At 35.6% G+C, this 14,369-nt stretch overlaps 1 protein-coding gene across 1 annotated transcript; it reads right to left on the bottom strand.

Moving 5' to 3' along the window:
• Positions 1–3,166: 3,166 nt before the first annotated feature.
• LOC113304676 (LRR receptor-like serine/threonine-protein kinase ERL1) lies at positions 3,167–9,442 on the bottom strand. The gene is made up of 27 exons (XM_026553816.1): positions 9,055–9,442; positions 8,657–8,795; positions 8,497–8,568; positions 8,328–8,399; positions 8,149–8,220; positions 7,973–8,044; positions 7,713–7,784; positions 7,539–7,610; positions 7,370–7,441; positions 7,214–7,282; positions 7,012–7,083; positions 6,837–6,908; positions 6,674–6,745; positions 6,521–6,592; positions 6,364–6,435; positions 6,212–6,283; positions 6,041–6,112; positions 5,890–5,961; positions 5,729–5,800; positions 5,552–5,623; positions 5,373–5,444; positions 5,222–5,293; positions 5,068–5,141; positions 4,843–4,974; positions 4,425–4,763; positions 3,941–4,311; positions 3,167–3,837 (listed from the first exon to the last, which is right to left on the bottom strand). The coding sequence occupies exons 1-27, from the start codon at positions 9,149–9,151 to the stop codon at positions 3,481–3,483; spliced, it is 2,946 nt and encodes a 981-aa protein (XP_026409601.1). The 5' UTR covers positions 9,152–9,442; the 3' UTR covers positions 3,167–3,480.
• Positions 9,443–14,369: the final 4,927 nt, after the last annotated feature.

The following is a 14,369-nucleotide window of genomic DNA, read 5'->3' as shown; positions in this document are numbered from 1 at the left end:
GGGTCCAACCGGATCTTTTTTTTATCCGCAGGTCCAAAATTAATTAAAACATGGAAATGTCCATAATACCCATTACTACCAAACGTGTGTGTCTACACTGCTTACAAATCTGAGTACATATCTGCTACACTATGTACAAATCTAAGTAGGTATCTGCCTCACTGCTTACATATAGAGTATGTATCCGTTGGACATATTGAACCTGTAAATGTGACCAGAATATAACAATATTAAAACAAAGCAACAAAATTAGCATCTATTTCAGTATTTCGCATACGTACTCATGGATCAAACCAAAATAAAGTGGCAAAACTATGAATAAAACAGAATTAAAAGAAGTTTTTATCAGTACAACATATACGTAACGCGGATTCATAAACTAAAAACTCAATTACATGTCAAGAAATGATGAATCCATGAATATAACCGAATCAAAGCACATACTTCAGTATTTCACATACGAACTCATGGATCAAACCAAAAAAAGTGGCAAAACTCTGAATAAAACAGAATCAGAAGAAGTTTCAACCAGTACAACATATATGTACTCCTGGATCAAACCAAAAAAATAAGAGAAAACCTATAGATTCATAGTAAACAAAAAAAGAAAACAGTACGTCAGATATGTATTGATGGTTAATACACAAAAGAAAACTGAAAATCAAACCAAAAACCATAAAAATATCAGATCTACTAATGAAATAAACATAAAACATGATTTTTTTATTTAGATCTTAACTTGTTTCATTAAAATCCACCAATATATCATATACGTACCGATGATTAATACACAAAAGCAATTCAAAAGCATATAAAAAAAACCAAAATGGAACTAAAATCAGCTGCATGTGAAAACCAAGTAATGAATCTATAAAAAACTGAATCGAAACACTTTTTTTTCCAGTATTCCATATATATACTTCTAGATCGAAGAAGAAGAATATCCAAAACTACAAAAATAACAAAATTAAAGCATAATTTTTCAGTACACCATATATGTACTGCTGATTCATAATCTAAAATTTAGCTCCATGTGAAAAACAAGTAGCGAATCTACGAAAAAATAGAATCGAAAAACTTTAATTTGAGTATTCCGTATATGTACTTCTGGATCAAACAAGAAAAATCTCCAAAACTATAAAAAACAAAACAAAATTAGAGCAGTATATTTCAGTACACCAAATATGTATTGTTGATTCATAGTCTAAAAATCAGCAGCACGTGAAAAACTAGAGAACATCATGAAATCGAACTACCAAACTGGAAAAAGAAAGTGAAAACATCATGAAATCAATCAGATCTTCACGATTCAGTTGAGAATTAATCAAAAACAAAGAAGAACTGGAGAAAAGATTACGAAACATACATGTAAAACCACGAAACATCTTCACAAACCCTAGGTCTAAACTTCATAAGCGGCTGCAGCAGAGGAGAGCGAGCGAGAGAGAGAAAACGGAACTGAGAAGAAAATTGACAAAATGTGGCTTTTATTTCTGTTATATTTATAGTGACGGCCATTTTGGGAATTATTAAAATGCACGTAATAGGTTACACACGTGTGTAGGACCTGGGCTTAAAAAATTTGGTCCATTTTTATGTTTTCTTTTAATTATGGACCTCCGGTTACTGGGCTTTAATGGGTGGACCTCCCACAAACTAAGAACACTAAAATAGTAACTATTGGTAATTCCTTGATTTAAGTATCCTTGTAGATGTCCTTTTACTAAATTTAGGTATCTTACAATGTTTCTTTGTCTGCACGTTTCCACACCCCTACCAATATAGAGTCAGGTAAATATACAGAAACACGGAAGTTAATTTTGGGAAAACATGCAAGAGTTTATGGTAAAAATTAATGGTATTTTTTTAGAATACAGTAAACCAACAGTAATTATTTCGTTGGTAGCTGACGAGTGCTAGCTCGATGATGGCGAAAAACATGTATTTGTTTTTGTTGTGATTAAACTACAGATGAGGCTCAGGCACTTTTGAATGTTTGATGGTTTTTTCTTTTCGTATTGCATCAAAAACTAAACGGAGTAATTCTTCCCACACTGTTTGGTGCAGCACTATAATTTAAGCATACCTCGAAAACTTAATATCAAAAGTGATGTTGTTCTGTGGAGAGGATTAAAGAATGCGCAGAAACAAAGGCCGTAGCATTTTTTGAACTTGAAATATCATATGTTGCTAAGAACTTGAAACCGTCAAATTTTGAACTACTCTGTAGGCTACTGTTGCAGCAGTGCGTTTTGACAATGCCTCGTAAAGTTGCCCATGGTTGTATACAGGAGTGCGTTTGGTTCAGCACTATAAAGCATACACCGAAAATTTAATGCCAAAAGTGATGTTGTTCCATGGAGAGGATTTTAAAGAAAGTACAAAAGCACGGGACGTAGCATATTTTTGCAAACATGAAATAACGGTGAATATTAAAAAAAATTTCAAAGCAAAACGAAACCAACTTTCATAGCTAATCATTAGTTGCTAAGAACTTGAAACCGTCCAAGTGTGAACTTGCAGCCTACTACGGCAGCAATGCATTTTGACAATGCCACGTAGAGTTGCCCATGATTGTATACAGGAGTACACAGGAGGAGAGTTTCCATGTTTGTATGGCTTCTCAAAGCGAGATAGCAGCCTATCTAAGAGATCCCTGCTGTTTTTGCATCGTCAGTAGTACTATTGACAGAGTTTTAGATATACCTTCGAAATAAAGACCATCCTCAACATGTAAACTCTGAATGACTTTACTATCTCTGTATAAGAAAACCAACTTCAAAACTTTAAGATGCAAAATGGTAGTACTATTAAAGAGTGAACATACATTTATAGTGGACCATAGAGATGGACCACGACTAGGCTTTCTGCACATACTCATTTTTCCACAAAGATGGACCAACAGAAGATAGAACTACTGATTGGTAATCAATTTATTATCATTCACCAATTGTCATCACTAGTCACAACTACAACATGACAAGCAATCAACTGCTAGAATAAAATAAAAGACTGCGTATGAACCATCATAACCAGTCAAACAATCCAAGGTCCCCAGTCCCCACCATACTAAAGGAGCTACAGCAATGTCTTGTGATATTCTTTATGACACAACCAACTAAAAAACATGCAACTACAATGAAAGGAAATGAATAACAACAGGGAATAGTACTAGTAAAACAACAATTCAAAGGAGTCCAATTTCATAGAAGAACAAAAAAGGACAACGTTTTGTACAAAAATGTAACCATACCATTTCACCCTACTTTCCCCTTTCTGTAAATGACTTCCACTGAAGTCATTTAAAAACTATTCCCAACAAAAAAAAAATGTAGACCAAAATATAAAATCTTAGCAGTGATTACCCCATCCACATTCTATTCTCCCATACTGAAGAGAAAACAACCCACTTGCAACAAAATTTGGGATCTCACAGATTCTGTAGTTAATCTTGTTATGTTTGTATAATAATGTACGTAATTAGAGACTGTTCTTAGAAATTACACCAAAACTTAGGAACCATTGAGCATCAGATGAATTGTTGTCACGTTTACCTTCTTGTTGTGGCTGCGATTGTTTGGTTTCTGCTGTAGCCACTAACTGAGTGTAACTGATTGGCTTTGGAGCAGCCAAAGATGACTTTGGTGGAGGAGCTGGAAGTAAAGAGACCAAGAGTCGTGCTACCTCATGCATGCTGGGTCTTTCTGAGGGAAGCCTCTTTGTGCAGAGCAATGCAAGTTGGAATGTCTTTCTGACAAGGTTCAAATCCATGCAAGTAACAGAAACTTCAGGATCAACTGCCTCCATCACTGTATTGTCATCGGCTTTGGATAATATCTGACAAAAGACTAGCAGCTTAAGTATTGATCCTGATCAATCAACAGAAGGATATCAAGGAACTTAAAAAGGTACAAGGAAGAAATGCCCAAAGATTACTAACCAGTTGATGCAAATTGAATTCATTATCAACAGCCTTCTTGCCAGTGAGTAGTTCCAAGAGAACAACACCAAAACTGTAGACATCAGATTTCTCAGTGAGTCGAGAAGTCCGGGCATACTCGGGATCAATGTAACCTATTGTTCCCATCACATAAGTTGATGCATGGGTTTTTGAAGATGAGATGCATCTCGCAATACCAAAATCTGAGAGATGGGCTTCAAAGTTGTCATCAATGAGAATGTTAGAAGACTTGATATCGCGGTGAATGATACGCGGATTGCAGTCGTGGTGAAGGTAAGCTAGTCCTTGAGCAGCTCCAACTGCTATTCTCAATCTTGCATCCCAATCAAGTTTCACTTTTTTGCCCGCTCCTGTTGCAAAATAAGTAATAAAGTAAGCTAATTACTGCTTAAGAAAATAATCAAATTACAAACTAACGAGCAAAAGAATTAAGTTGCGCAAGAGAAAAGGAAAGCAAACCAACCATGAAGAAGGTCCCAGAGGGAACCATTTTGCATGTAATCGTAGAAGAGCAAATTTCCATGGGGTGAAAGTGAATATCCATGTAGGCTCACAAGATTCCGGTGCTTGATGCTGCCAATTGTTTCAAGTTCTGTCTCAAACTCCCTCGTGTTGTGTGGATGTTGAGTATAGAGACGTTTGATGGCAATCGGCTTGGAGTTCTTCAGCACGCATTTATAAACTGTGCTCGATGCACCATAACCAACGATGTACTTCTCGCTGAAATTCTCAGTCATGCTCAAGATATCTTCATAGGAGTGTATTGCCATATCCATGTGAAGAATTACCATTTTTGGTGGACCTGAAAGAGTAGAATATTAATGACAAGTACATAGATGAAAAATGTAAACAGGAGAATACAAAAGGAAGTGGAGATATGCCTTCAAGTGTTTTATCACACCCCTTTAAAAACAGACTTTGTTGGTTGGATCGATAAATTGCAACTATAACCATCAATAGTAGTGAGATACAGCCAAATATTATCAACAAAACCACAGCTCTGGATACAAGCCCTGTAAATGAAAAGATAAAACTAACTTCAACAAAACGGCAGACGAATAAAGAAAATAAACATTCGATACATTCTCAAAACCATCACAGTATACCTTTAGATCCTTCAACATACGCTCCAAAACATGATCGCGACCAATTGCCACATAGCAAGGGATTGCCAGAAAAGCTAAAGACAAAGCAAACAAACTGTCGGCATTAAGCAACTTAAATCAAACAAAATCCTATTAATGGAATAAAGTACCATACCTTTCGGCTGGAAATCTTGAAAAGTTTTTGTTAGGAGGAACGAGTCCTGAAAGGTTATTGTTGGAGAGATCCCTGTATCCACACAAGAACTGAGTTACAAGAGAACTTCAGATGATCCACAATGCACTAAACTGATAGCAAAATAACTTACAAGTTATCTAGACTGAAACAGTTGGTCAATTGTGATGGAATTTCCCCATAAAAACTGTTGTTAGTAAGAATCCTGCAGAACACATGCAACACTGAGAATTGAGACAGGACACCACAATCCAGAACACTAATTGTACAGCAATACTAGTTTCCGCAAGACAAAAAAATTTAGGGTCTTACAAAGAGTTGATATTCTGCAACTGACCCAACTCTTCGGGTATCTTGCCAGAGAGATTGTTGAATGACATGTCCCTATTAGATATTTAGATGTAACTTTAAGATCAGTTTTGACAAGGATGGAATGGACTAACAAAAAGAAAGTCATATGACAAACACATTTGTTTGAATGTAACTTACAGAATTTGGATACTCCTGAGATTCCCAAACTCGGCTGGCATAGGACCATTGAGATGGTTCTTACTCAAATTCCTAGATGTGAAACATGCACAAGTTATTTTCTAAGTATTTCCTTTTGACAAATAAACAAGTTAACTTAAGAACAAGGCAGTTTTACTTACAAGGTAAGCAGATGCTCCAGATCACCAACAGAAGAAGGCACCTGTCCGGCAAAATTATTGCTAGAAAGATCTCTGCAATCAGAAACTAATAAGTTAGATTAGAGAAATTTTCCTGGGAAAAATAAAAGTAATCCAGGCTCCTTAGACTTACAGTGTGTCAAGATTTATAATTCTCCCAAGCTCAAAAGGTATCTGTCCTTTAAAATGATTTGTAGAGAGATTTCTGCAGATTGAGCAAGACAGCTGTGAAAAAACGAACAGGGAGCCGAAGGGCGATAATACGATACAGAGAAGAACGCTAAGATAGCTTTAAAATACTTACAGGTAAGTTAGACTTCCTAAATTCTTGAATCCAGAAGGGATGGAGCCATTTAATTTGTTGCCGTAAACATTACTGAAAACAGGAGATAACATGAATGAGAAACCTATATAGCAAAAATGGTAAAATACATTTGCCAAAACAATAAAACTCACAGCTGATTCAGTGCTGTGCAAGAGCTGATATTTTCTGGGATAGGGCCTTCAAGAAAGTTGTTGCCAAGATTCCTGTGTTAAGAAGTCAAATATTTTAGGACCGTCTTATATAAGCACATCAAATCTAAGCCTCCAACGAAATACAAAGTATACTCACAGTTCAAATAGTTCTTCTAGCTTTCCAAGCTCTGCTGGAATTCCACCAACAAGGTGATTGTCATTCAGCTGCCTGTTAATGCACCTAACTGGTTAGTGACACCTACATCAACGCTAAACTTGAATTCCTTGCATACTGAAAGATAACACTTACAAGTAACTGAGTTTTGACATATTTCCCAACTCTGGAGGAATTGGTCCAGTGAGTTTATTACCATGTAGGTACCTACACAAAAAGAAAATCACCATTCATCATTCCAAATGCCATAAAAAAGATACATACAATGACACACAACAACAAATGTAGTACAACTCACAATTTTCCAGTGTAAGACAGGTTGCCAAGAATCGGAGGAATTGGACCAACAAGTTCATTCTCACTTAAATCACTGTAAGTATTCAAAGACACAATAATTCAGAATGTTGTCAGCAAAACAAGCACACATAAACAAGTTCAGTTATGTTTTCAGAAGCAGAGGTAATGATACATACAGCACAGCAAGGGCTTGCATCAGACCGAGCACCTCAGGAATCTTTCCAGTCAGCCGGTTACCTTGAAGCGACCTAGTGAATGAACAGCCAATTACCCAGGAAAATAACAATTATCAGAATAGAATTTGTGGGACCTCAACTTCAAAAAATGTATCAAATAAAAAAGCCAAGTCAACGAAACAAGCAAGGAAAGAATGCATACAGGGTAGCCACTTGCAAAAAGCCAATATTGTAAGGAATTTCCCCTGTGATTTGATTGTAGGAAATATCCCTGAAAGCCATATTGAACAGTGTGTCATTAACGGCAATATATAGATGAAGAAAAGATTGAAAAAGTAGTAGAGGTAAAGGAACTTACAAGATTTCAAAACTTGTACAATTTCCAATGTTTTCAGGGATAGTACCAGTTATATTGTTGCCTCTCACATCACTGTAATGGGTAAAAGAAAAGTCATATATAGATTCACTTGCATCGAGTCAAAAGAAGATAAGATTCACTAACTAGGCTAAGCAGTTGATATACTTACAAGTACCAGAGACCGGTCAATTGACACATATCAGGAGATAGTGTACCAGTTAGAGAATTCCCTCTCAGGCCTCTGCAATAGATTAGACTCTCACGATGAGTACACAACGAAGATATAACCAACTGAAACTTTAATATATCGAACAAGATTATTCTAAGGGGGAATTGTACTCACAGATACTGCAGCACCTCATTCCAATAGATTAACCTAGGGATGTCTCCGGTTAACTGGTTCTGGGCCAGATCCCTGATATAGAACCAAATCAGCAACTTGACAAAACAAAACTAGCAAAATTTGTAAATACAATTAGCACTTCAACAAGGTAAAGCTAAAGGGATATTAAAACATGGTGTATGCTACGATACTAAAATATGCTTCTTAACCCATCAACCACATTCTTCCAACGTACTCAGGTTACCAATACTGAAACTTACAAAGTTTTCAGGATAGGGAGTTGTGACAGCGTCGAAGGAATAGGACCAGTTAACTGGTTGTTCTTCAATGATCTGCATTACAAACCCATGTAAACTAAGTAAAAATCAAAACAGATACTACTATTGATCAAATACTCATGCATAAGCCTGAAAAATGAAATCACCAAATGACTTACAATAATTCGAGCTGCTTGAGCTTGGAAATGGAATATGGAATATCCCCATATAGAGCATTTGCAGATAAATCCCTGCAAAATGTCAAACAACAACAGAATCGTTACACATTGAGAAAATCAAACTTAAGATCAAAAATCACACATTCTAAAGAGTACAAGAAGACATAAAGAGTTCTTACAAATACTGCAATCCTAAACAATTCCCTATCTCATCCGGAATTTGACCACTTAACCGATTCCCTTTCAAATCTCTACCCAAAATAACAACACAAAGTCAGCTATAATCACAACACAGAAACACAACCAAAATCAAATTAAAGGAAAGTAGAGAAAAGAACAGAAACTTACATAGTCTGCAAGTTCTTCAAATCCCCAATAGCAGGTGAAATTTCCCCGCCAAGATTTAAAGTCGACAAATTCCTATCAAATAATAAACAAATCACACTTAGTATTCTAATTATAATAGACTAGAAATAATAAAAATTAAAGGACTAGAAAACAGACTTACAGTGAAACAACAGAGAGACTAGTATTATCACAGTAAACTCCTCTCCAAGAACAATAATCTCCAATGTGCTCATCATCCCAATCAAGCAGTTCATTAGCAACATTACTCAGTGATGCTTTGATCGATTTCAACGCTTGTCCTACACAAGAAAAAACCCTAATCAATCAGAAATCAAAACCCTAAGAAATCACTAGCAAAAAAAAAAAATCATACAAAGAACTGAAAACAAAAGAAAAGCATCTATCTCATGATCATGAACAACACCGCAGTGCTGTTAATAGACCGATATCACAGAAACGTTTTTTCCGTTTTGTTGAGGAAACGTTAAAAAAAAGTTACTAAAAATGGGAAATAAAAATAAAAATAACAGTGGGCTAATGTAGAAGAGAGAAACCAACCTTCAATAGAGAACGACGAAGTCACAAATGGTAAGAAACTTGCAGTTACAGTAAAGAAGAGTACTACTAGAATCAACTTCTGAATGTGTATCTTCATCTCTACTAGTAAAAGTACTTATTATCTGCTTCAGAGGCTGAATGATATAGAGAAAGCAAAATACTCAAGACAAAGAAGATGAAGTGTGAAAGAGAAAGAAAAGAGTTGAAGTTGAAGAAGAAGGGGAAATGCAGAAGTTAAGAAATGAAGAAGTGTTGGTTGATTTCTATCACTCTATCAGTGTGTCTCTTCTCTCTGCTGCTGCTGCTGCTTCTGTTGATGCACAGTTTTTAGAGAGAAGTAGAGAGAGAGAAGAAGAAGAGGAGCAGGCTTTTGGCGTGAACTGTAAGGAAAGAGAGAGAGTGTTGTGTTGCAGTGTAAATAAGATAGAGAGAAGAAGACAAGAGATAAGAAGATGAAGGAGACGAGGGAGTAAACGGCGGTGAAGAGACGTTAGATAGAAAGTAGAAGAACAATGAAGAGACTCAACGGAGCCGTCAGCCGTACTTTTTTACTGTGAAATTTGACAGCTATAGGTCTTTTGAACAAGAAAGAAAGAAAATTCGGTTAGGTAGGTAGAAATCTATAAGTAGATGCTTTTAAGTAGACAAAATCAAGATTAAGATAGCATCTAGTGAAGTCTTAATCTGTTTGTTGTTTAAAGTAGTGGTTTGTGTCAAATTTTATTTGGGAAAAATGAAAAAAAATCTAACTAAAATCCAACTATAGAGAATCTAACTAAATTGGGATTGGGCTTAGTTAAAGTATAAGTAAGTGCTTTTTAAGGAAGAGAAGAAGGGACATTTGTGTTACATTCATAGGTGTTTATATTTTCAATACAAGTAAAAAAAATTAAGTGTTATTTCCAAAACAAAGTGGATATATCTTTTGATCCCAAATGCACAAAAAAGCAACCCCTGGCCACCACTATGTGACCATTTTCTTGCTGGTTCTCCTTGAAAATGTATTATGATTCGCATTTTGCAGCAAACAAATCTTGTCTTGAAAGAACATTAATGGAGGGCTATCTTAGAGCTTGCTCCCCAAGAAAAAAAAAATGAAGTGAAACATTTTCTGAAACTCAATTTGTTTTTGCCTTTGACCAATTTCTTACCCTTTGAAATGTGATACTTAATGTGGGTTAACTTAACTCTATCTTGCTTGCCTTCCTGATTTCAGAAATTCCACCGTCCAACAATTTGAAATTCTACAGGTTTTGTCTACCCACGTTAAGTTTAAGTGCACCAAAACAGAAGTAGATACATTTTGTTTTTTCTTATAGTGGAGGTTGTTACTTAACCGTACAATTTCATTTTCTCAACTTTTATTGATCCCAACACTCCCCACCACAATCTTTTTTCAAATTAAGATCATAGAGATTCAAACTGAGGTGTGATGATGATGGAGATTTTCAGTACACAGTTGGTCTAGGTAAGATACTATTATCCCAAAGAATAAAGTAAGTGAGAGAGAGAAATGTAATTGAGCAGGAAAGGACAGTACAGTGGACTGGAGGAGCAGCTGTGAACCCTATACTGAAAGAAAGATAGACAAGGTACATAGAGCAACACAGTCTATGGAAAGAGAGAGTGCTGCTGCATAAAAGCGTGGTTAGCTCCCTGCTACCGATCCACTGTTGCTTCATCAATATGGTGTCTGCTTCCTGCTGCTTAATTTTCTTTATTTTTTTATGTCATTAGATTTTTGTAAAGATCTTTTACTTTTTTTTAATGATTTTAATTTACAGGGTTCCTTAATGTTATGCCGCTTTCAGTTGCAAGCTTCTTGTTTCTTCTTGGGTTCATCAACATATCTTTTACCTTATCTGTTTTTGTATGATGAACTGATGAGATCAAGTTACATGCAAACAAGGCTTTTCCATTCGGACAACTATCTCAGCAACATAAGATCAAGTATCATCATATTTGGCAAGCTGTAAGAATTGCACTTCAGGAAAGTTTCATGCATGTACAGTACTTGTCTAATAATACAAACCAGAAAAAAAAAAAAAAAAAAAAACTAATTAATCTCTTTTGCCCAAGTAATCATTTACGTAATCTGTGTCACATGAGTTTCATTTGAGCAGCGCTGCAGCTAAAAGGTGCGAGTCATGTGAGCACCCAGTCCCGGCCACCGGCTGTTTCAATAAAATGATGATTTGGTCCCATATATACACATTTTGGTTAAAAGTTTATAAAGATCATGAAATGATGAGCTTATGATATAACACAATAATGATTCATAATTAAATTTTCTTAAACATTTTAAGGTGTGACATATACAAGCAACATATATTGGATCGGAAAAACAACATTCAAACAAAAACTGGTCAAGCTATAAAGGGAATTGAACAGTTTTTCCTTCTTTATACGGATATTAAGAACAAACTTGAAACTACCACAGTAAATATGAATAGACCAATAGATGTTTAGTAGCTTCTATATTCATCATGACATGCAGCAAGCAGCATTGTTTCTGGAGAAAATTACCTTCCCGATACTAGTTTTACCAGAGCTTCTCTTTTTTACCCCTACCCCTATCTCTACACAACTTTTAATTTTCTGTCAACGTCTCAACCGTAATGGTTTTCCATCAAAAAAACCTAAATCAAATCCCAGAGGATATTTTCGTACTTTTAATAAATCATCCCCCAACTTTTTTCAGAACTTTTCATACGGGTATTATGATCAAATCGGAACACGTGTCTTCGTTTAAATTGACGAGGGTAAAAATGATTAAAATATTGATGTTGATATTTACTCCAAAAGTGTGTTTATGCTGCTTTTTGCAAGCAAAAACATAACCGGCTGTTTTTACGCTGAGTTGCTCGTCTTACAGCCGTCAACGTCGGGGTTGGTCCCGGTCAATAGAACGGCGTCATTGTCTTTCTTCTTCTTTTTACAGGTCTCGTCACCTTTGTCTGTTGGACCAGCAAGCATGCATCTACGTGGTTAGCAATTTAGGTTTATTTTTAGTTTCGGCTTTTTACTCTTGCCGTCTGACATTTCATCTTCCGGTGGGTTCATTTAAAAGTAGTAATAAGTGCATAGTTGGACCGGAAAAGAGTGTAATCAAGGAGGAGGATGTTAAAGGTTCAAGGATGTGTATTGATTGGGGCCATCATTATATGTGATGGGGCATAAAGCTCACGAGGTTCTTGCAAGTGCATTTAGATTTTGCTTTTTGAGTTTAAAAGATGAAATTATTGGTCCCATAATAAGTCCATAGTTATCATCTCATTGTCTTCTTTGGCTTTATGGTGGTGACATAAAACTCAAGACAGATGCTTGATTTTTGAACACTAATATGACTTAAACATTGCCGTCAAAATTAATTAAGATTCAAATTGAATGACTAATATCTGCATTTTTGGGACTCAAATTGAAAGCTTAAACGGCTAGGTTGAGGACCACTGATACCTAAAGGGTACCAGCTACTTATTTAAGGGTGCACATGTTTAGGTACCAGGATCTGGATGTTCCAACTGTTTCCAATTGTGGCCAAATTAAGAACCCCAAATGGAATCAGCTTCTGTACACACTATTAGTAACTACTCGCCGACAGTTGCTCGTGAATATTTCAATGTTCTTCATTACACTAATAACATCGACATAATGCAAACGATTCACACGTAGAACAAGCATACTACTTTACTATGCAGTGGAAACTTAACAGACTAATTCCAACATCCCTTGGTTTAAGCCTGCTATGGAAACCTCACTCATACGTTTTCATGTAAATCTTTCATACAAATCCTCAAACAGAAATAACCTAGCTCCTCTGGTGCTCATAATGATATTTTCCATTGAAAATGATTTTGGAATATACTACCACCAAAACTACTCATGTTTATATGGATAGGGTCTAGCCATGTTCGAGAACCTACGAAAACACATCACAAGCTTAAACCAATAATGCAAATTGTAGAGTACAGTTATTGAAGATCATGAGCACATTTTTTTCATTGCCCAGTTGCAAACCGCTTTTTTTGGCTTCCCTCTTGGTTAGAGAACTGAAAACTACCGTGGTATAAGTTGCAAATAAATTATTGCTGGATGGCTTGCTGAGAAAAATGATAATAAAGTCTTTAAAATGGGTAGTTGTGTGATGTGGGCTTTGTGGAAAAATCAAAAGGTTCGAATCGTTTTTTAAATCGATCATCATCAACAAGGTTTTTAAATCGTGAATCGTTTTTTATTTTTAAGAATCGAATTATATGTTGAGTCGTGCATCGAAGATTCATGGTTCATTTTTGAATCGTATGTTTGCTTACAAATAATATTGATCTGTGAGAAACATTCGACAATAATCATAAGTATTCGTCCATTTTTTATATTTATAAACTTTAAATAGTTCAGTATTAATCAAAATAGGGAGTGTGGTATAGTGGAACTTAGGGAAGATGTGAAGGTGCTGGGAGGTTTGAGGTTCGATCAAGGACAAATTCACTTTATATTTCTATCACCTTATATTTCTTTCTTTTAGGATAAATTTGGAAAAACTTTATATTTTATCACCTTATACTTCTTTCTTTGAGGACAATTTTGAAGAAAACAAAAAAAGTTAAGATCGTACCAAAAAAAGAAATCTTAACGATTCAATGAAGATTTGCTTTAGCTGTACGATTTGAGGCGAAATAATAAAATTTGAAGTGAATCGTACGAGTCAACTTGTGACTCGTATGATTTTCAATACCATGATCATCAAGGAAGTTGTGTTCTGATTTAATTATTCTATCCCAGTGTTATTAGAGGGTGAAGTTCAGACCCATACTATTCAAGCTATAAAAACTGCACCTAAATGGCAACCACCTGAAGTCAATTGGATCAAATTGAATGTGGATGTTGCGTTTGATAACTTTAAGGTAGGTTGGGCAGTTATGGCTAAAACCTATGAAATTAAGTTTAAAGGGTGTGGAATCAATTTTTTCGAGGTGTTGAGTCTCATTGAAGCTGAAACCAGGGATGTTTTGTTGGTTGTTGTCTTTGCTAAGATGCTGATTTGGAAAAAGCTCATATCCCTTGGAGACTACGTGAGTTAATCTTCCAAATTAGAGCCAAGGCAAGGAAAGTAACTAAGGTAAAATTTGTTTATAACAAAATAGATGGGAACATTGTTACCCATACTCTAGCTAAGCATGCTTTAAATCACCATTCCAATATGTGGTGGTTCTCTTCCAACCCCCTCTTGTATATCAACTTGTTTGCAAGTCGATAGCCATGTTGTTTAGCTTTTTACTTTTTTTTGTAGCAAAAAAAAAAAAAAAAAAACTCAAACA

Source organism: Papaver somniferum, chromosome 8, assembly GCF_003573695.1.
Source record: "Papaver somniferum cultivar HN1 chromosome 8, ASM357369v1, whole genome shotgun sequence".
Classification (NCBI taxonomy): Eukaryota; Viridiplantae; Streptophyta; class Magnoliopsida; order Ranunculales; family Papaveraceae; genus Papaver; species Papaver somniferum.
This window is presented reverse-complemented; position numbering and strand designations above follow the sequence as displayed.

Excerpts from the sequence above, each read along its gene's own strand:
- LOC113304676 (XM_026553816.1), bottom strand. The coding sequence starts at position 9,151 with ATGAAGATACACATTCAGAAGTTGATTCTAGTAGTACTCTTCTTTACT. Across the intron at positions 6,593-6,673 it reads ATGTCAAAACTCAGTTACTT|GCAGCTGAATGACAATCACC; the intron begins GTAAGTGTTATC and ends GTGCATTAACAG. Across the intron at positions 6,113-6,211 it reads TTAGGAAGTCTAACTTACCT|AAATCTCTCTACAAATCATT; the intron begins GTAAGTATTTTA and ends CTCAATCTGCAG.